This window comes from Telmatherina bonti, assembly GCF_933228915.1.
Source record: "Telmatherina bonti genome assembly, chromosome: 21".
Lineage (NCBI taxonomy): Eukaryota > Metazoa > Chordata > Actinopteri > Atheriniformes > Telmatherinidae > Telmatherina > Telmatherina bonti.
The window spans coordinates 13,161,420-13,184,630 of NC_136630.1; the positions used below are offsets into that span (position 1 = coordinate 13,161,420).

General features: G+C 36.1%; 3 protein-coding genes across 4 annotated transcripts; all 3 read right to left on the reverse strand.

The window, feature by feature from the left end:
- Window positions 1-7,727: 7,727 nt before the first annotated feature.
- Window positions 7,728-10,855, reverse strand: sar1aa (secretion associated, Ras related GTPase 1Aa). The gene is made up of 6 exons (XM_079261016.1): window positions 10,787-10,855; window positions 10,300-10,419; window positions 9,723-9,788; window positions 8,198-8,301; window positions 7,973-8,104; window positions 7,728-7,865 (listed from the first exon to the last, which is right to left on the reverse strand). Exons 1-6 carry the CDS (start codon window positions 10,842-10,844, stop codon window positions 7,749-7,751), a joined length of 597 nt encoding a protein of 198 aa, XP_079117142.1. The 5' UTR covers window positions 10,845-10,855; the 3' UTR covers window positions 7,728-7,748.
- Window positions 10,856-14,676: 3,821 nt separating this feature from the next.
- Window positions 14,677-17,463, reverse strand: ppa1a (inorganic pyrophosphatase 1a; the record flags this gene model as incomplete). The annotated part of the gene is made up of 11 exons (XM_079260408.1): window positions 14,677-14,705; window positions 14,821-14,860; window positions 15,221-15,290; window positions 15,610-15,695; window positions 15,889-16,016; window positions 16,105-16,231; window positions 16,309-16,395; window positions 16,474-16,593; window positions 16,712-16,765; window positions 17,181-17,245; window positions 17,403-17,463. 11 exons carry the CDS (start codon window positions 17,461-17,463, stop codon window positions 14,677-14,679), a joined length of 867 nt encoding a protein of 288 aa, XP_079116534.1.
- Window positions 17,464-19,225: 1,762 nt separating this feature from the next.
- lrrc20 (leucine rich repeat containing 20) lies at window positions 19,226-22,504 on the reverse strand. Of its 2 annotated transcripts, XM_079260936.1 has the most exons (6): window positions 22,098-22,504; window positions 20,673-20,745; window positions 20,501-20,589; window positions 20,074-20,223; window positions 19,729-19,896; window positions 19,226-19,622 (listed from the first exon to the last, which is right to left on the reverse strand). In XM_079260936.1, exons 3-6 carry the CDS (start codon window positions 20,568-20,570, stop codon window positions 19,486-19,488), a joined length of 525 nt encoding a protein of 174 aa, XP_079117062.1. In that variant the 5' UTR covers window positions 20,571-20,589; window positions 20,673-20,745; window positions 22,098-22,504; the 3' UTR covers window positions 19,226-19,485. The 2 variants fall into 2 exon arrangements, with proteins under 2 accessions (XP_079117062.1, XP_079117061.1); XM_079260935.1 differs by lacking the exon at window positions 20,673-20,745.
- Window positions 22,505-23,211: the final 707 nt, after the last annotated feature.

The window sequence follows — 23,211 nt, forward strand, 5'->3', positions numbered from 1 at the left end:
AGATTACAAGTAATTTTGAATTGTGTAAACAGTTGCTTGAGTATTAGAGTCGCCATCCGTCCCACTGAAACAAATAGAGATCAGACATGAAACAAACAGTTTGACACTTTAGGAGATAAGCTCATTTCTTTTCTTGAAGAAGGTTAGAATCAATACCAGTCTTGGTAAAAAAAAATATAATGTGAAATTGAGGAGATGGTTGGCTTAGATTTGCCTAAAGATGTAAAAAAGGGAAACAGTTGCCAACAGAGCATCTAAATAGGAAATGCCTACCTAGAACCAGCTGTCAATGCTCCAGTTTCTCCTGAGGACACTCCCAAAGGTCCAGTCTCCATACTGTGTCAGAGCTACATAAAACTACACAATGGTTGTGCCCGAATGTCCACACTAGTCCCTAACCCCTCATTTACCGCACAGGGTGAGGCTATATAGCCCACTATACAGTGCACTTAATTTGATGGCGATTCAGACACACAGCTGGCTATTTTCTCCTTGTGGTAGATCACGTGACCATCAGCTGTCATCACAGCAACCACAAAACATCATACCAAATCCAATCCAAACTGATTGGAAAATATTCTATTTCCTTATATTGTATTTTAATTCTTTTTTTTTTTCTTATCTGTTCAATGACCAAGGATAAACAATTAAAGGTCTATAGTTGTTTCTTTTAACCTGCTTTGACATTTGTGTCACTTGCACCATTTTGAGCTCCTAACTAAAATGCATTATGGTCTATATTAACCCGTCTAGTGACCATTGTTGCTCACTACTTTTCATGATGCATTGTGGGTCATTTTGAGTGCACTACGTTTTTCTCACTCAGCATTTGGACACCCATAGAAAATGGTGTAACCACTATATAGGATACTATGTAGGGATTAGTGTGGGCATTCGGTTACAGCCACTATCAGGCAGGTTGTTTTGCCACCGATTTTGTTACTAGGCTAGCTGATTCGCATTGTTTCAGTTTTTAAATCTCTGAATACATGGCAACATATGGGTCAGCTCCGTTGACAGACCTACAGAGCATTATCATCTGAGTTTGTTGTTCTCCTTTACAGCTTTGGTGCTCTATGACAAGCTTTATCTGCGTACGACGAGCACACTTTTCAGCTCATTGTTGCCGTCTTGTTGCCGCATCTAAAATCTTGTTAAAAGCCTGAAACAGGAGGCATTAGGTGTTTAGAGACAGGTAACCAAAAGTATCTTTTGGTAAAAAAAATAAAAATAAAGACATTAAATAGTGATGTAAATTTTCAACCTTAGATACAAATTAGCATATCTACTAAACTGTCAAACTGTTTTTTGAAAGCATTTCAGTAGATATGTGTTTTTAAAATCAATTATGTATATAGATCCAGAGTAAAAGCAGGCTTACAGGATTTCAGGTTACTATGTTTTCAAGCCTTTACAATTGAGGTGCACCGCATTTCATTGCAGTTTAAAATGATCTGAATTGAACAGATACACACGCCACTATATGAGCCACAGGTACATGAGGAATCAAACTGCACCCACAGTAGACGCCGCTGTCCTATGCTAACTCTAAAATCATGGTAAAGAATGTGCCACATACTGTTTTTGTTTGAGTTTGCAGCTTGAGATACTGTATTTTATGTTTATTTAAAAAAAAAAAAAAAGGAAAAAAGAAAGGAAACTCAAAATGTGCATTACTTTAAGTTCTACTTGGATTCACACTGTATTTTTTTTTCTATAAAAAAATTATTGATCCTGTGTCTTCGTTCATGCTATTAGTAGGCCAAGCGTTTGTTTTTAGTATTGCATGTTATTAAGTAAGAATGTACTTCTATGCTGAGCACTTTACTAATAAAGGCAATGGAGCCAAACTGTTGACTTTAAGCTTTTTCTGAAATAATCCCATGTCTTTTAGAAGTTAAATTGTATTCCACAGAATCCCTTTTTAAGGTAGCCTGTAATAAAGAAAGAAAACTGCTCTTAGGTGCATTTAAAGCTAAAGCTGAGTTGACTGTCTTCTCTATGCAAATGTAATTAGGAGAAAATATATCAAATGAAAGAAAATGAATCCATATAAAAAATTTATTAACTGATAGCTGAAATATATATAAAGACATAAAGGAGGATAAAATATTCATAATAGATTTCAGAAAAGAAAAAAACATGGATTGTAAATTAAGACCACAGCTTAAAACACAAGAAGCGATATCATTACCTCCACCAGGGCAGAGGTTGTGCAGCGCTGGGTTTGACTGTCTGTCTGTCGGCAACATAACTCAAAATATTGTGGATGGATTTTTAGAAAATCTCAGAAATGGAAAAAGGAACAAGAGATTAGATTTTAAGGTTGATCTGGATCACTCCATTAATCCAAGAATTTTTTTTAAAGAATTCTTTGCTATAGGGAGATAGGGATACAGAGGTCTGTGCTCTCTGCGTAGTCTGGAAAACACCAAATCTGGAACACCTATTGTTCTGATTTATGAGGGCCAAATTCTTGCTGTAAGGGATCTGGAACAACTGTCACACCACCAAATGACAGAAAAAAAAGCTAATGTAAATCACAAGTTGAATCACATTCAAAGATTGTAGGCATGACCACAACTTTTTTTTTTGGTCAGACTAAGTTAAATCTGCAATTCTTGCAAAAAATTTAACTGAACAGTCCCAACAAGTGATCACGCGTCGCATCAATGGCTCCACCAATAATTACACCTTACCCACAGCAGCTAAATAACTAGTATAGCTGTTAATTGCTTGTAGCTGTTAATAGATTATCCAACAACCATTTATATTGGCAATTTAAACTTTACTACCCTTCGAATGAACACAGGACGATGCAACAACTTCATGGTAGCAATGAATGTAGTAAACCTCAGAGAACCCCTCCTGCAGCATTTTAATGAGTGCAAATGATTGTTGGTGCTTAAAAAACATTGGATAATCTAATCTCACAAAACAAAAGAGTAAATCTTATTCAATAGAATCCTAACATCAAGTCCATGAGCAGCATTTTATGATGTGGTATCCCAAAAACAAACTGTAGCTGTAAAGAGTTTTTTATTTTACTTTGAGAAGAAACTTAAGGTCTACTACTTCTCATCCTTAATGCTGAATTCTTGGTTGAAAGTGCAAGTTCACAGTGTTTGTTACCAGATGGCACTATATGAATCACATGCTGCTTCATGGCACCAACACCAAAAGACACATGGTGTTTAATGCTTAAAATTGCATTTGAGTTTACACAAAGGCAAAAGTGCGCACATGTAACATCTTTTCATAAAATCATCATCAGAGATCAGCTTTATTAACTAGCAAATGACGTAAAGTAACTGTGTAACTTTTGTGTTCTTGATTAAGATGATCTTTTTAGTTTTGTTTTAAATAGAATAAAATAACTTAAAAATAAAAGGATTTGATCCGTCACTGGAATCTCCATCATCCATTTTTGCCAGCTTTTCAGGGGAAACTGCTCCCCCCACCCTCCCCAATGTAGTCTCCCAGGATGTTAACATGGACATTGCAGCGATCGCTGTCAAATATACAAATCCAAGAGTGTTGTTTGATAGCAAATGTGCAAGAACGTGGGTTACACTCAGATCAGCCATTATTTCCAGTAAGAGGGAAAGAGAGCATTGCAGGAATCCCACTGACAATCAAAATGTGAAGAGCTGAATATTTTCTGTAGCTGGAGTTCCTATTTTTCCCACAGAAATGACTGCCTCTGTCACACTGCACAGGAATCATAAAGCTTTGTAAGTATAAACTGCAGGGGACAGCAGGCAATTGCAAATCTTATCTAAAATCCGTTACTTTAGCGGAGTTTAACTGTATATAGACTTTTTTTTTTTTACTATCATAACAAGCATTTTAAGCCAAATCAAATGCTAATACATACAGGATATAGTCATTTCTTTCTTTTTTTTTTTTTTTATTAAATGGGACAGATAGTTGATAAATTATTATTTTAACTTACTCAGGTATGAATAACTTGCTTCAGTTCAGGGGATACCTTTGAGTTGGACAATTCAGACTGCTACAGCCATTTCATAAAGAGTTGTTCTATCTATATTGATACTGATCCCAAGGCAGCACAAACTGATTAGGTCTACAGTCAATCTTATGGCTTCTTCTCAACACTTGTTTGTGAGGCTGCATTACTTGCAGACTCAGAGGAAAACTAGGTAATCGTTCCCCTATTTATCATCTACCAATGAAACTCCTGTCTGTGATCCCTTATGTTTTTCATCTAGATTAAAAAAACGCTAATGAGCATCAGATGATCAGCGCTCTCAGTAACTTATGAAACTCGCCTGTTATGACTTGAAAGGAGTTTTTGCTGACAAACTCCAGATAGCTCAGAGGCCAACATATTGCTGTGTTGAGACAATGAGCCTAACAAAGAGCAAAAAAATTACAGGATAAAATTCAGTTATACCAAATAAATCAGAAACAAGCAGCTCTTCTGAAAAGTATTTTCATTACCAGCACATGTGTAACAGACATTCCCATTGTCACTGCTCCAACGTACTTTCCAAGTAGCAAAGCTAGTCATTAGGAGCATGACTTGGCATGACAGAAAAAAAATATTAATACCTTATTGTTATAAAGCTAACATTAAAACTTTAAGACAAAGTGGGAGACAACAAAACTGGAAAAGAACTATTTTTGTTTAGCGTCTATTTAAAATAGAGTCTGTATATCAGATGTGCACTTCACTCATCTAACACATGCGGTTTACCAAAAGTCACATAGCACACAGCAAACGGATGGAATAGGGTTCTCTGGTGAAATGTGACCTAAGTTATTTTTTTAGGCAATGTTTTACAGAAAACTAACACTGCACATCATCCTAAACACACAATCCTCCTTGTGGTGGGAAGCAGTGTAATGCAGTGTAAATTGGTTTACTTAAATTCAGACAAGGTAATTAGCCATAATCAATTGAAAGATGACTGGATAGAACTAAACTTAGCAGTTGTGGAAGAAAACCTGTTAGAGGCTGCAAAAGATTTCCCTTCCGGTGACCTGAAACATACAGCCAGCGATACACTGCACTAGTTTAGATCAATGCATCTGTAAAATGGCCCAATCCAAGTCAGAACATGATCTATCCGAGAGTCTGTGGAAAATCTTGAAAATTGTCCTTCAGAAACTTTCCATCCAGCTGACAAAGTTTGAGCTAATTTACAGAATAATGGGGAAGAATTTCTTCCTGTAGATGTGCAAAGCTTGTAGAGATATACCAGGTGAATATTGCAACTGTAATAGCACCAAAAACATACCAGAAATCATAGCTGAATACAAGTGCATGCCGCATTTTTCCAAATTTATTAGTAAAAATAGTGTTTTTGCACCAAAAAGCTGATTTCCAAAGTGCTTAGTACCTAACATATGATGGATAGCATAATATGCAATTGGACAAATCAACAGACCAGTATGGGTGACAGAATTTGTGAACCCTGGACTTAACATCCTAATCTGAGAAATCTAGATATAGTCTTAAATGTGCAATGCTTTCAAAAACATAGCAGTAGAAATTAATATTAAACCCAGTAAATATGGAGTTACTTGGATAATTTAACTTGAACAGTACTAGAAGCTAGGCATTTGAAGTTTCCATGGGCATCAAAGTTTTTCTACCAGCCTGAGAGCAAAAATCTCACTGATGGAAACCACAGCAGCTCCACTTGACATAGTTGTGCAAACAGTTACATGTCCGAGTCAGAAACCCTTCCAGATTAAAGAATGGTGGCTTCATTTTTGTTAAAAAATTTAAAAAATAAATAAATAAAAAAAATCTGTGCACTGAATCAAAATAAGATTCCATATTGTTGAAGGATCAAGTGTCAATAATATGACTGGTGAAGAAAAAATGGGTCTATTTTCACCTCTGATGTCTGGATCTGTTGCTGACTTAGTCATTTCATACACAGACAAGTCCACAAGATTATAAATAATAATAATCATAATAATAATAATAATATATGGTAAAACTATTGAGAGAAATTCAAAAGAAATAGAAAACACTTTTTTAATGAATTGTTGAAACTATTAGTACATATTCTCAATGAAAATATTAATTTGGGTAATATCCAGCTAGAAATAACTCCAGTGTTTTATTGTGCCACCTTACAGGTAATAATTGTACAAGAATTTACATCTGTACTATACATAGTTTACAGTTAAGCAACTGGTACATCATACAGATTAAAGAAAAGAGAAAAACATGCAGACTAAAACATATTTCAATGAACACGTCCCTGTATAAAATTCTTCATATATTAGATATCTCTGATACAAATTATTTATATCTCGATACAGAGAGCAATGTAACCCTGTTCATATAATATGCAGTAAATGGTACAAATATCACACATGTTCCTTCCATGTCTATTTTTGAAACTCATAAAGATACAATATTCAAACATTGTAAACATCTAAGTATCTTTTCATGCACCCCTCCCAAAGGAGGTAACAAGCCAGGAATATTAATTCACAGTTTAGTGTGTTTAAAAATGCACTCTCCTATCTTTCCAGATAATCAAAGAGTACATTAGCAGCACTTAAACCTCATTAGTCCTGTACAACAAAAATACTCATTACATATCATTTAGCTTTTAAAATCAGACTGATGTACAATTTGTTACTTTTACTTTAACCCATATTCATATCAAATAAACCACAACCAACTATAAGCAGCAAGATGGAACTCTGTTTCATGCAGCGCTAGTTAATACTAACATATTCTCAAGGATAAACACGTGTCTTTTTTATTTGTAAATGCAGCGGAGTGTAGTCGTATCCTGTGCAGTACAGCTATTTACTCTACTTTACTGCTTTCTGCGATTTAAGGACTTATTATTATTATTATTGCCTTCATGATAAATCAAACAAGGGCAAATACAAGAAGCTGAGATCAGGAAGAATGTGTCATCTTTGGAATCCACATTGAATAACCCAAAAAGAGCACACACTCCAGTCCAAATAACACACTTTTACATTAGCTGCCTTAAATACAAGTGCTACATGATATTGGGCCAAAAATGAGTTGGTCAATTTGTAGAAATGCTCACAATGAGCCATGCAGTCTTACAATTCTCATCAGGGCGTTGTACGATCTGACTCCATCATAAGTGCCTTGTCTTCTTTTTTGGTTCGTGAGAGGAACGTGACATTTTTTTTTTTTTTTTTTAATTCAGGTTCAGCTCAGAAGATTTCTTCTTGAAGTCAAATCTATCTTTCTGCTCACCTCCCCAGTTTTATCCCTCCCCCACATTCATTAACATCTTTGGCTTTATGCTTTGAAGACAGAGGTATCATCTGATTAAATCAACTAAATTAATCCTCTCGGTGTCTTTGTTTCTTTACATTATTGCCTTAAAAACTAAAATCAGCCATCTTAATTTAAAAGTCCAGCAAGTATTCAGTAAAACGCCACAACCCCATAACTCTGTATGTTTTATCCTCGATTCAAAGTCAAGCAGCTGATCTATAAAGTACGGTAATAAATAATGCAACACCAAAGCATACATATCCACATGCTTACAAGATGTCTGGCTACCTGTATAATAAGGTGATTAACAGGCCTTGCAACTGGTTCACATTAATAACCCATTTAGGGCAGGTTACCAGCAACCATTTTTTTAAGTTTGCATAGAGGAATTTAACAATTAAAAAGGAAATGTTCTTAAAATGTCAGCTGGTTGACAGTCTTTGTCATGTCTCATGGTAACATGACAGTTGTGGTTAAACTGGATTCCTTCTTGTCAGTCGATGTACTGTGATAACCATCTGAAACCTTCCCCGTAGCCTTGTCTCTTCAACACACTGCACATGAAAATCTCCAGGGGCCGAGCGTTCAGCTCCTTCAGAGAAACATTTCCCTGTTGATAACAGTGACAATGAATGAGGATGATGCTTCTTATGCACCAGTTTGAGCACCGTCACATGTTTAGTCTTTTCAAAAAGGAAGTCCTCATGACATGCTTACCTTTCCAGTGACTTGACCATCAAGAGCAAATGCACCTCTTAGTCCTCCTTCACTGATGGCCTCTGGGCGGTCAATTTTATTACCCAACACTAACACTGGTACGTTCACTATGGTCTCATCAGCAAGGAGAGCCTAAAAATTGACAAGAGAAGCAGAATCATCATCAGTCAATCTTTAGTTAGTTTTGCAGTGTTTACAAATTAGAGCGGCTACATTTATTCTTACATCCAGCTCATTCTTGGATTCTGTGAGTCTGTCATGGTCAGCGCAGTCAACAAGAAAAACAACTCCATTCACAGCTGGCAGGTAGTTCCTCCAAACTCGTCGAGCTATGAACAGAGGAGATGTTATTAGTCAATTAGCTGTCTTTGCAGTTTATAACAGAGCAGTTTTATCATCCACTGGGAAAAATGCTCAAGACTTATTCTATAAACAGTTATTAGTAATATTTCATTTAGAACTATGGTAAAGTATATGTTCTCTTACCTGAAAGAATACATTTTACTTTATTGACCACAGTCATCACCATTTTCACAAACTGTTTTTTAAATTATCTGGAGACAGTAATTTCACCTTCAGTCAAATTTAAGTGTCTTGGCACAATGTAAGGAAATTAGGTTAATAAACTATCAATTTTGAAAAAATGAAGAGCTTTTTAAGTAGCTATAATCTAGGAAAATTGCATAAAAAAAGTATCTTTCCTTATGCAAATCTTTGGTATCACTAGCACAGCCTATGTTTGGCAGTACATCCTGTCTGTAAAGCATTGCTCTTTTGTCAAGAATATCACAGACTCAGAGCTCTTTCTGAGCAGAAACAGAACAGCACAGAAGGGCTTACAGGGACACCTTGTGGCAGCCAGTTTGATTGGTAAGACTGTGATGAATCTAGACACAATGTTAACATAAGGTGAAGAAGAAAGGAAAGGACATTGTAAAAGTTACAACCTTCTGCAGATCTGAAGGACTTTTTTAGGGGTGGGACTTTAACATGATAATTATAATTAAGTAATAACAGAAAAATTAATGCATTAAAAAAAATCAATGCATTTCAATCGCAGAATGTTTGTCAGTGCACAATTTGTTGGTTCACCCATTATACTGATGTGCACAGTAAACCTGTAACTGACTTAGTATCTTTGGCGCTATATATAGTATTTTTTCAGACCCCTCTAGTGAGTCTGTTTTTTTAAAAAAAAGGCCACAAAGCAACAAGTTTAGCAATTTTTTTCTGGTGATATTGGAGACTTTTGCTGAGTAACATGAAACCATGTATAGTTTACTCTCCGTGAGGTGCTGTGTAAGCTCCTCCCCAGTATAAAAGATAACACTAGAAGCTCTGTCCTCTTGCTCTCTGTCCTCTTGTTTATCGCATCCCACCCCTAATTTTTTTTCTTTGAGAATATACCAGAAAGAAGCTCGGTTTCCACAGGAGAAGTCAGGTCTGTGTGTTTCTATGCTCCTGATCAACAGCAGAAATGGAATGAACTTGTGATCAAGTAGGAAAGTTTCCTTCTGAACCCACTTACTGTTCCTCTTTAACACACAATAAATAAACATTCATAGCCAACTTTAATTCTTATCAGTGACTAAATGGAGTGATATAACAAAGTAGGAAACACCCATGTACTATAGGAGTTCAATTTTATGCTGAATTGATGCCTTTTCAAAACCTGTTTTGGAAAGAAGAAGATATATAGCTTTTTCTACAGTTTTTTCATTTTGTTTGCAGTAATGGAGGCAAATCTTACCTTGCACGTGTCCTCCCAAATCAAATGTTGTAAATGTCATGCCACCAATTGTCAGCTCTTCAGAGGCTTTGTAAGACAAATTAAAAACCCAGTTATTGACTCATAAACATTTTAAACTGCACACTGAGAATAAATGCTAGAAAGACAAGAATGATAACAGTACAATAGAAACTTGATATTTCACTTACCCTATCAAAATAACTAATAAGGAATATTATAAACAATTCTGTATAAACAAATTATATCACAGTAATTCAGAGGGAAAACATATCATTTAATTTGTAAAAAATAATGTCAATTATTCAGTTTAAAAGAAAAAAATAGTTCTCACTAAATTTAATAGGCTCTACATATAAATCATTACCATAAATGATAAATAAAGTAGCTAAATTCTTTATCATGACACTTTTCCTTCAGAATCTTACTAACTTCACTTAATAGGTTGCTGACACATCTTTAAATAAACACTAATATACAGCATGTGTGAACCAAAGGCTTTATACAATTTAAATAATACTAAATCTTGGCCAACACCAGAAAACACCTAATACTCAAATTAATCTATTATGATCCTTACTTGGATGCAGAGTTGGCACATGCTGACCAAGTCGGTCATCTTTCAGCATGTGCAGAAGTGTAGTTTTACCAGCATTGTCCAAGCCCAGGAAAACCAGCTTTCCTGTCTTTTTGTACAGACCTGGACAGATTCCCGAAAGTTAAAAAAAAAAAAATCTATTATTAACCTGTCTTTATAAATGTCTTTTAAGATTTTTGCGCTGAGCACTATATGGCATACTTTACACCGCAGGTGCCCATCTCCGGTGCTCGAGGGCCACAATCCTGCAGGTTCCTGTTCCAATACACTTGAATCAAACTAATCCGTAATTGTGCAGAATTTTATTGGCTGTTGAATGCATTCAAGGGAAGCCAGGTGAGTTGGAGCAGGGAAATCTGCAGGACCGCGGCGCTCAAGGACCGACTTTAAGCACCCTGATTTTGATCAAGCTTCAGGCTAAAGTCTTTTTATGCTATTGGTGAATGAAAGTAGAAGAGGAAGTACTCACCTAAAAATTGTAAAACACTACTAAATCCTCTGTAGATCCAGTCAAATAAAAATGACATATTGACGGTGTCTGCCTGTGACAAGAATCAACAGTTCGTTTGTTAACTTTCCAGAGATTATTTTAAAAAACCAATTCAACAATATTACTTGCAAAAATATAATTTCAAAATAATTACACCATTAGTTGCCATCAACTGCCAAAAAATGGAGAGTTTTCTGGAAAACTTAAAAGCTATATGATAAAACCAGCTGAGGTCTTCATCTTTTATACTACGTTACTCACTCTGCTATTATGTTTTCCCACATTTTTTAAAAGTATTCATCAAAACATCTTGGAAATGGTTTGACATTCCCCCTGCATCAGGTTTGAGGATAAAAGAAAGCAAGTCCTTCTACTATATAATAATAATTAATACAGTGCACTTGGTTTATAATGTTTTAACGCAACTGTAGCTGATTTTAAACCAGTAATACTGATTTTACCCAATCATTACTTTTCTGTTCTTGATAATATTGCACAAAAACACACGTTTTCGGATTAAGCAGACATTGTGTTGCTTGACTATTTTAGCAAGCATCAAGATCAGGTAAAACTGCGATTAAAAACTAAAAACAAATGAGAGAATCTAGGTAAGTTCCTTTATTTTAGAAATGTTATTCTTTTGCTGTTTCCAATAAACTGAGATAGTTTCAGCATTGTAAACGTTGGGTTATATTACTGTCATATAAAACTGAGATATATTTCACGTAAACCGGCTGTTTTCTTCATGCTTTTACAAAAGAAATATTGTGCTAGTATGAATGTTTCTTAGTTCATAGGATGACATCATGCAGGTGATCACCTCCTAGTAGATACCTGTGACATAACTCTCCACTCACACGTGTAATCAGTTCTAACCGAAAAAAATACTCACAACGACTAGTCAGTAACGCAAATCAAAAATGTGTTTATAGTTTTAGTGTTTTGGGCTCGTCAATGTGAAATAATGTTGAAAATTGTAGTGTTTAGCTGGTTAGCATTAACATGTTAGCTAAATCTGACGTTAACCCTCTGTAGACAGTCACGTGGGTTACGTCAGCGTTTAACAAGCATTTGACTATAGAGGTATTAATAGTTAAAAGATGCCAACAGTATATTTTCTTCATATTCTGACGTTTTACATTGAGGATACTCTGCGAGTTTAGCTCACTCACCTACAGCTTCTACCAATGCCCCAGTTATCGATAGTGTTGGTGGTTTCCTTGGAAACAGTCAATCAGAGTGCTCCTCTTTCTTCTTCGTGGGTTAGGACGAGGCAAATGAAATGCAAAATGGTTTTAAAACGCCCCCTATTGACCGGCGGATGTGAATAAGGCAATATCAAGAACCAACAAGCTCCAGAGGCTTGTAAGAGATGACACCTCAGTAGGGCCGGATTAAAAGTGCACAGGCCCCTGGGCCCAGAGTGTTTCAGGGGCCCCCTTCCCCACTGCAACATTGTGAAAATTGTGAATGATACACTGTGAAACAACATTTTCTAACATCTCTCAGCCAGTGGTATCAATGAAATGAAATGAAATAAAAAATACTTTATAAATCCCCAAAGGGAAATTCAATATTGTAGTATATAATAATGATTAATTTGAGGAGGTCTTGTTCCGGAGGCTGATGGCTGCTGGCAGGAATGATCTTCCGTATCTTTCAGTCTTGCATCGGACCTGAAGAAGCCTCTCGCTGAACACACTTTGTTGTTTCATCACTGTGTTGTGGAGAGGGTGTGAAGAATCCTCCATCATCTTCATCAGCTTGTGCAGCATTCTTCTTTGGACAATCAGCTCCAGCGGCTCCAGAGTTACTCCAAGCACAGAACCAGCTTTCTTGATCAGTTTGTTGATTCTCTTCAAGTCTCTGGTTCTGATGCTACTATCCCAGCAGATGGCTGCAAAGCACTCTCCACAACAGACTTATAGAAGATATGCAACATCTTGGTGCAGACATTAAACGATCTCAGCTTCCTTAAGAAGTACAGTCTGCTCTGACCTTTCTTGTAGATGTAGCCAGTGTTGCATTTCCAGCCCAGTTTGTTGTCCAGCTGAACTCCAAGATACTTGTATTCCTCCACCACCTCCACCTCCTCTCCCAGGATGGAAACAGTGCTTTGTTTATTCTTGTTCCTCCTGAAGTCAACAATCATCTCTTTTGTTTTGCTGGTATTTAATATGAGATGATTGTCATTTAACAAACTGACTGACCAGTTCTCTGTACTCTGCTTCTTGTCCATCCCTGATACACTCCACAACTGCAGAGTCATCAGAGTATTTCTGCAGATAACAGGACTCAGAGTTGTACTGGAAGTCTGAGGTGTACAGTGTGAAGAGGAATGGTGAGAGTACAGTTCCTTGTGGTGCACCAGTGCTGCTGACCTCCATCTCAGACACACAACCTTTCAGTCTCACAAACTGGGGTCTGTTTCTGAGGTAGTCATAGATCCAGGTGGTTGTGGAGGTATCCATCTGGGATTTATGGAGCTTCTCACATAACAAAGCAGGCTGAATGGTATTAAAAGGACTTGAGAAATCAAAGAACATGACCCTCAGAGTGCTGCCTGAATGGTCCAGATGAGAGTGTGCTCTCTGGAGCAGGTATATGATTGCATCTTCAACCCCAAGTCCATTACGATATGCAAACTGTAATGGGTCCTGAAAGGTGTTTACTTGCTTGTTGAGGTGAGCCAGTAAGAGTCTCTCCAGGACTTTCATGATGTGAGATGTCAAAGCAACTAGTCTGTAGTCACCTGGTTCAGCTGGTTGTGTTTTCAATAGCAATATCAATAGCAATACACTAGCATTGTCGTGTAACTATGTGGCTTTTATTTACATTTTATTTCATGTCCAAACTGCTGGTGTATGCCATGCGTGGGCCCCAAGTGGGCATGGGCCCCTGGGCCTGCGCCCATATGTCCAACGGATAATCTGGCCTTGCACCTCAGTGGTAAAAATTTAAACAAATGAAAGCCTTGACTTACATTGATAAACTAATGACCTTAAATCTTTATGTGTTGTAAATTTTACAAGACAAATCATGACCTATGTTACTATAACAAAAGGTTCTATGTAACACTAAATTTGTCTCAGTGTTGTAAGATTGAATAGTTTATCATAATCTCATATTTTAAATAAAGTGAGCATGAAAGCTCTCATCAACTTGTGTTACTCGCAAGTAGCCTATTGTTAATATGAACTGTTTTTCTTTAGAAGGGACACTGACTACATTTCAGTTTCCCCTTACTCTTCTAATTTTTACTATTAACATTAACCATCATCATTTTCCCCCTACTTACTAGACAAAGAAACCATTTGTTAACTACCCTGTCCACAGCTTCAGATGACATCACAAAAGCATAGTGCTTATAGGAGTTTACTGTTTAACTGAAGCCTGCAGCCACACCCCATAAGGTTTATTTTCTTTTACAAGTCTTACATATCCAAAAATGCAATATTTCAGTCAGGGAACACGCATGATTTATTAACATTGCTAAGAGGCACTTTTGTTATTTGTTTAATGCCTAAATTAATTAATGGATAGAAAACCATAAAGGAATGACTTTACCTCTTTTCCAATATTAAAGTAAGACTTGTCAAATGAAGACTTCAAATCCATGATATATAGGCAGGCACATATTTCACTGATTATGACATTGTGTATATGGCAATGAAATCAACACAAAACACACTGTGGTGGATTCATACTGGTTTATTAGGGTACTTGCAACATGTGTGATTGAGATTTATCCGTAAGGAGACACTGAAAAGCAACATCACTCTTTTCTGAAAGCCATTCTGCATTTCTCTTGTAGTGACGTAGACATGGAGCAAATCATCTTCTTTAGTTTCTTCACTTGCTGACCATTTTTACTTCTCATAGTAGAACCATTTGTCAACTGACAATAAAACAAAACAAAAAGAAAAAGACATTGAATTAGCACATAACATGGGATTTCTGTTGACTGACAAAGACGATGGTGCAGAAAAACTAATCAGTGAACAAACACCTACCAGAGCTTGGAATAGGATCTTCAGGTCCAAAGGCACATGCCTGTGAGAGAATTAAATGACGTAATTAAACTCAGATTTATTTTAACTTAACAAATACCTTTTTATCTTAAATTACAATAACTAACTTCAATAGTTTTTTTTCTCTGTTTTATGGAAAAGAAAATTAAATGACTGCTTGTGTTTGATCTAAAATGAGTAAAGAAGGGCTACCCTACAGCTGGTAACAAAGTGAAAAAAACAACATATTTCTCTTTCTCTTTCTGACCACTTTACTAATATAACTCTCTTTGATCTTTGGCTTTTTGTGCTGCAATGTTTTTCCATTTATATTCAGATTACAGAAGGAATGATGAAAGAACTTTAAACTATGAGCAGTTACTTGAAATTAAGATCAACTTACGGACTTCACCACAGTCTCTGCATCCCCAGCAGTGCAGCAGAATGGACTGTCGGACACACTGGTGTTCATGCTGATTGAATACAAAGACCAAGAGATTCCACTTTATAATACAGCAATATTCTTAATATACAAGCCCCTTGCTTACCCTAACAAATGCATCAAATAGCCACTTCTTTATCTGTTGTAAGAGGGCATTTTGAGGTCCTTTAAAGACAATTGCCACGTATCTATGACCTCATAGACACAACCTTTTTGTTCTGCTTTATTTGCTTAATAAGTGTTTGGAAACAGTAATAATACCAAAAAAAATTCTTTCATCACATATGCTATCAAATTGTCTGATGTTTGCATCAGGAAGCACAAGTTAAATGTGAACACAAACTACTTACCAGTTCAACTCCCCAGCATTGCTCTTCTGAGAAATCAGTGCCTTCCAAAAATCATGTGTACTTTTCACTGTTTTTATGGCAAAGTCCTAGAAAATGAAACACATTTTACTTTTATCTTCTTCCAAAAAGTCATTGTGTATCCATAAAAAAAAATACATGAATCAGATTAAAAAAGCAAAAAAGTCATTTTACTGTATGTGTAATATTTTTTCATTAAAGCATAAACATCTGACATTCTGAAAAACAAAAAGCAGCGGAACAACATGATAAAGAGAGTACCCTGTCTTTGAACTCTCCGTTGAAAGCAAACTGGTTTTCAGGTTTTCCATCTGGAACTTTGTATCTTTTAAACCAGTCAACAGTTGCCTCCAGATATCCAGGCTTAAGTCGCCTTACATCGTCAATGTCTGCAAAAATATTGTAATGGAAAAACTTGGGATAACCATGCATGTTTTCTAGTGGTACAAACAAACATCTATTTTAAGTTACTCCTACCGTTAAAGTCATCAGCTTCTGGGTCCTCAGTATTGATCACAATGACCTTCCAGTCAGTTTCACCCTCATCGATCAGAGCTAGAGTTCCCAACACCTTCACTTTGATTATTTCTCCCCGAGAGCACACCTAAAAATAGCAGACAGATTTCTGAAAAGACTGCATGCAGTTGGACCTGAATGAGTGGCTTCAGTTCATTTCAGTACCTTGTTTCCTATATCACAAATATCAATTGGATCGTTGTCTCCACAGCATCCCGTATCACTGTCCTTGTGGTTAGGGTCTTCCCACGTCTGTCAAAAAAAAAGAGCATTTGGTCAGCTGAACAGATATCCTGCTCTTTGAATACATCTAGAGTGAGCAGAACATGCCTGTGGGATGGCTCCATAATTCCAGATATAACCTTTGTGGGGAAACACATTGGCCACATAACGAAGGTTTCCCTTCTTCACATCTTGTTTCAAGGGGTTAAGAGGTTCCTTAGTGGCAATCTAAGAAATAAATGAAAAAGCACAAAGATAAGAAGGAGGCAATAACTGATCATTAAATTGTGAACAAAAATCTAAAATGATTGTTAAAGGGGAAGGAGTATGAAATGTAAAAATGTACCTCGATCTTTGCGTTTGTCCATTTTGGTACCTCCACAATTGCATGAAAAATATTCTGTAAAATCAGAAAAAAAAACCCCCAGCTTTGATACTGTTTCTTCATGCACAGACCTTCCAGAGCTGTCTTTTTTTTATTGAAATGATCAGATAAGAATAATATAAGAATTATTATAAATTTTAAAGCCAGAATAAAGACATATACCAGTGTCTTTCTAATAAAAAACGTATATATTTGCATGATTTAAGAGTTCCTTGAAAACAACATTTCTAAATGTAAATGAAGATGTTGTTTTTCACATGATGAACTTTTATATCTTATGTTTTTGCTTTTCTGTTTTTCTTTATCACCACGCTGTAACAAGAAAATATCCTAAATAATAGTACAAGGAAACATTACTACCAGTATACCTATAAGCTGTATCCAAACAGCTATATCCAATTCACTAACAGAATGCACGTATAATGCTCACCTCTGCTTCATTTGCATATATGGGTACATCATGAAATGGTGAGATGTATCTCCCCTCAGAATTTTCTGTAAAAAGAACGACTCACTTTTATCTCTTATTTGTGAGAAAGATCACTGCGAGAACTCTTTATAACACTAGAACTTTTCAGTGCACTGATAAAACAAGCTATGTACCATAATACAACACACAATCCAGGTAGTTAATTCAAAAAGCTGTGCTTACTGAAAAACAGCCTGTACTCCTGGGTGTTTGGTCTGCCCCTCTCCTCGATGGTGAAGCTCATGTTGGCTTGTATTTCTTACACTGTGGTCTGCGAACGAACTCAGCCGGACTAAGAAGCTACAGAATGACTGACAGGTAACCACTAAGGCAAGGGAGTAAACATGTGCACTGCCTAACCTGGGGGTTAGAGACCTTTTAATTGCCTGCATGAGAGAACTGAGCTCCTGTAGGGTGTATAAGATGAAAAGCAGATGATCCCTACATATTCCCATAAAGTTATTGATGAGAAACCAAATCTATTATTGTCATCTGTAGCTCTTCTGTGAGGAGGAACAGAGTTGTGAATAATCAATAACTAATTTGGCCTCATTACAGCTTCTCCACATAACTTTCATGCATTCTTCAACATCAATGAGTGGCTTCTAGCTGATTTATATAAGATTTATGTTCCATTTTCCTCTTTGTAAGCTGTGACTCTTGAGAAATCTTTTTTGAGAGAAACAGATGGAGCTGGCTGGTGTAAGCTGTAAACCAATTAACAAGGCAGGATTAGGTGGCCAGATTGACTTTTGCTGCTTTAGTTTAACTACAACTGTTTGATAACCGACTTTTGGATCTATTTTCTGCAGCACTATATGTAATAATCAATTTACTCATATAGAACAGGCTGCATTTTAAGAGATTTTTCTCTTTCTTTAAGCAGTTTTTGTTGTTATTGTTTATCTAATCTTTTAATAATGTAAAGCAAAATTTTTTTAGTGACTGCCTGCATCACATTGTTCCAGGCTCATATAAGTGCTTGTCTGCAGATACTGTTGTGATATGGCATGTACTACCTTTGTCGTATAATACACTGAATTCATTAGTTATTAATGATATTTTAATCAAGTTAATAATGCAGTTCAACAAGAGCCCACCCACAACATGTAATTAGGCACGCTAAGCAGATGTTCACCATGTGCTATTATTCAATGATTCTAATACCTACTGAATTATTTTAGTGTGGAGCAGATATCTTGCCTTTTTTCTAACATCATACAAACAGCGATTGAGTTCCTGTTGACTCTCAAACTGTTTGTAGCTGCAACACAACAAGATAACACAAACCACGTTAAAATATTACAAGCAAATACTCACAGTGGAAGGTTATAGGGTAACAGAGGAGGCATGGGACCCTGCCTCCTTGCTGGCACTAACACGTCTAATTGCCACAAGATGTTCTTCTTTCGTTGACTAGAAGATGCTGCAACGTTCCCCATTCCACCTTTGTGTCATAACAGACTAACTTATTTGACTACTGGAGAGTTCTTTGTCTAATGTGCCACTTAAAACTGTGAGACCAACCATCAGATTAGCTGATTTTCACTTAGCAGGTTCACTTTTTAATGCAGATTTTAAAAAGAGCAGCTTAAAACACTTTGACTTGCTCTTTTTTCACACTTATATAATGCTTTGGTTGTCTATAAATAAAGGCATTTCACAACTTGATTAGTACTTACGTTAACTGTGAAATCTATTTATTTTAATCAAATATGTGGTGTATTCAAACTATCACAGTAACTGTATTTATTCATTTGTCATTCCAGTAACATCCTGTAATTTATGTAATTTAACAAATATTTTATGTTTGAATGCAGACAAAGTTTAGGAAATAAAGTTGCATTTTATCAAGAAAATGAACACTCATCATGGGAACTGTGTGCAAGCCACCATTTTTACCTTCAATATTTGCCTAACGTGGCTTTTTTCTGCCATGAATTAAACTTTACACACTCGCTGGAGGCTGGGCTGAAACAATAATGATGACAAAACATTGCTTTCAGAACGTCGTGTTTATTTTATACTATCAAAAGTCATACGTAAGATATTAAAATATACAGTTGAGGAATCGTGTTCAAGAATGACCTATTTTATCCCTCCAAAAGGAGAACCAGCAGCAGGAAACTCATCTTTACAGGTCTGTGTTGTCCTTTCTTTTACAGCATCATATCATCAAGTATTTTTATGTCATCTCTCAGGCACTTGAGAGCATCCACCCTGAAGGCACACAGCATGCAGTCTATTGACTATGTAATGACATAGTTTAGGACTCTGTTGTTGACAAAATGTCAAATTTGTAGGAAGACTTCAGAGCAGACTGAGTGTTGACATCCAAAGGGTTTGACTTCACATTAAGCCACTTCAGCCCTGGCATGGCTGATAACTTCTCCAAAGGCATTTCTGTTGAGGAAAAAAAAAAAAAAAGACCAATTATTTTAAAGCAGTCATTTATACTTTCATCTAACAGTTTCTTATTTCATACACACATGATATATTAACATATTACCAGTGATGTTATTTCCTTCAAGGTTAATCCTCTCCAGTGTAGCTATTTCAGTAAGCTTATCAGGGAAGATGGAGAAGCTGTTATTAGCCAGATTGATGCTGGTTAAATGTTCCATTTCCCCCACGCTGTCGGGCAGTTTGGTGAGGACATTGCCTTGCAGGTCAAGTTCTGCAAGGTATTTCAAGACACAAGTAGTTGTGGGTTGTCTGTTCGTCTGTCACAACATGAAGCCGTTCTGTCAATGTTTCTGATGTGAACAGCGTGAATTCAAGGCCATGCAACAAAGTCTTATCTTTATCACTGAGCTTATGAATTAGATAGGTATGTGCTTTTATTAAACTTTACCTTTAAGTTGAGTAAAAGTTGAAAAGAACTTGCTAGAAATGGCCTTCATCCCATTGTCAGCCAATGTGATAACATGGATGTTCTCTGAGACAGTACTCAGGATCTTGAACACACCATCTGGGAAAGACATCAGCTGACAGTTGGAGAGGTCTGCAGAGAAGAAGGATATGAGTATGAGATTCTGAAGAATGAATACAGAAACAGTCACATATCCAGAAGTCATTAACACAATGGGGTTTAAGATTGTAACAGATTTCAAATTTAAGTTTGTGTCGCCATCTGCTGGTAAGATCTGAGATAAAACAATATGTCAGAAGTATTTATTCATGCCATACTAGATTCATACTATTTTTCATACATATACTTGGAGATTGTAGAAACAGCTTATGAGAGACAAACAAAGGAAAAAAAAAAAAGGGTAACTTACCCAGACTATTTTTTCCCTCCTCGACTATCGCATTAACCCTTCGGGCAACTTTTGCAACTGCCTCAGCCATTTCCCTGCAGCAAATGTTCCTAAAGATGGTAATAAAACATTATATTTGCACACTTTTTATATATCCTTTATGCCATAAATAATACTTGTAATGTTTAATTACACGTTCAACGACGTTTCTTCATGCCGACTCCAATAATAACAGCAACTGGATAATAATGGACTTCACGAGAAATCTTGAAAAAGATGTTAGTATGATTTTATGCATGTGTATAAAAAGGTCTACATTAATTTAATGGATTTAATGCAAGTCAGCTTGAACTAATATGGTAATAAAGACAGATATTAGTGTAACTGTGCCAACAACAAAAAGCTATTTGCTGTACAAATGTATTAATTTTTGCTTCAAGTCAAACAGGAAAAAAGTTTTAAAAAAAACTTTAAATATTAATTCACAGTCTTGTTTGTGCAACAATGATAAGGTTTGTTTGGCTAAACCTGAATCAGGTAAGACAGATCATTAATGGAAAAAAAGAAAATCAAAATGGAAGGTATGCAGACAACAACTGTAAGGACAAAAGTCCTTCTACTGAAGACTGGTTAAAGAAAAATACAAGTAAGCTCATTTTAAATGTTGAAATTTAAACATTAATTCAACAGAAAGATTGGAGAACAGAAATGGGCTAAAATGTCTGCAAGCTGATGTACAAAAGTAATTTTAAAAAAAAAAAGCTAAATCCACAGTAAGTGCTGCTTGCAGATTGCACAATACTACTGCAGGAAACAACATAAACGAAAAGGTGTTTTTTTGGAACCTCTACATTCAACAATAAGTTAAAATCTTAAGACGAATCACATATCATTTATAATCTTAATGAGTCATTATTTTCTCATCTATCAGACTGCATGACTCCTTGGCCTAAGATATTTGCCTCAAACATCTGTTTCCAGTAAGGTGATTCCATTTCCAGACTGGAAACCTCACAAATTTCATCATTGTAACAATTTTGAAGGTTACAACTTTCTCAGGTTTGGCTGCTTATTAATTCAATATTCAAACTAGCTTTAAAAAGTATTGAACATATGGGAAGATCAGTTCTTAAATGACCAGACTATGCATACAGTCATTAACAATAAAAGTATATAGGAGAATAGTTTTTGTCTACTCTGTAGCCACACTAAATGTGTCGACTAACAATCTGAAAATTCATTCAGGACTCAATTCCTGGTTCCAACAAAACCATGACCCTGTTTCTTCTAAACGAGTTCATGGTAAAATACTTTGTGTTTTGTTTGCCATTGGACTTTACTTTAGTCACACCACTATACCACACTGCTTTTTAGCTTTTAATTAATTTTTTTTATCACCATAAATTGAACAGCCTTGTACACTGCTTACGTAAGTGTGTGTAATGATCCCCTTATTGTCACAAACTAATAAGACACTAAGTACAGAGCAAACACCATAAAGTCATCTCCAAACGTTGTCTTGGTAGTAGCTTTCCATTTCACATATTTCTGTGAGGAGAGAGTAATATCACCAACTACAATAAACCACATTGGACCTGGCTAGGAAAGCTCAACTTACCTTGTACTGTATGTCCCTATACCACAAAATAACACAAGAAAAAACCTCAGCTTGACCCTATGCGTATACTGCACGACAAATCTATATGTATCCGGCTAAACTGTAGTTTTATTATGCGGAAAGAAGCTACTTACTAAACCTCTCTAGCAGCCAGCTAGTGTTACAGAATAGAGGCCAGCAGCTGTCAGGCTTAGCTAACATTAGCTTCGGCAGCAATACTAGTTTGGTGAGTGCGTATTTTTAGCCCTGCATATGTTAGTTCGCCTTAATAATACGCTGTTCGTAATGAAAATGCAAGGTTATTTACTGACACTGTTAATAATAATATTAATAAGTACACACACACACAAAAAAAACCTTTCTCAACAACAAGCAGATTTCGGCTAACATTAGCCGACTAGCTTCCAGGCGACTGTGACAGATGTTGATGAGTTTCACCGCTGCGCTCTGATCATGCAGAAAGTTGCCAAAACAATAAAACAAACAAACAAAAAAAAACTATTTTAAATAAAAAAAATAAAAATAAAAAAAGTCACAATTTTCCAACGACGGATCAATTGTGTGTACGTAATTTGGACCTTTTTACAATGAGAGGTATTTATAATTACGTCCTGAACCCAAGATAAATGTAATTTATTGTCATGTTGCTTAGTCATATTGTAGAAGCAGAAACAATTTCTGCTTATAGTTACTGGTGAATTATCTGTCACTTCGCTGACTATTTAGGTCTAACGTAGTTTAAATTAAAAATGTAGCTGCCATTAGAAAGTTAAATGTTGTCTTACCTCTGAATCCAGGTCAACTAAACCCAGTTTACCACTGCCATGGTCATAGTGCTGGCAAATTCCTGGTTAGTCAGTGTTTTTTTCTCAGGATATGAATACAACAAGCCCCCCTGGCTTTAAAAGAATAGAACTTAGTTTAGCATTGTTACTACTAGCAGCCACATACCAGTATTTGCTGGATTTTCCTCTGCTACACAAAGCTTTAAATTGAATGTTAGAATGAATGAATTTTGGATGCACTGAAACATTGTAAAACTAGAAAAGTCCCTTTTGATATGACTGTTCTTTTGTGACACAGTAGATCCGGATAAGTCACTAATAAAAGAAAA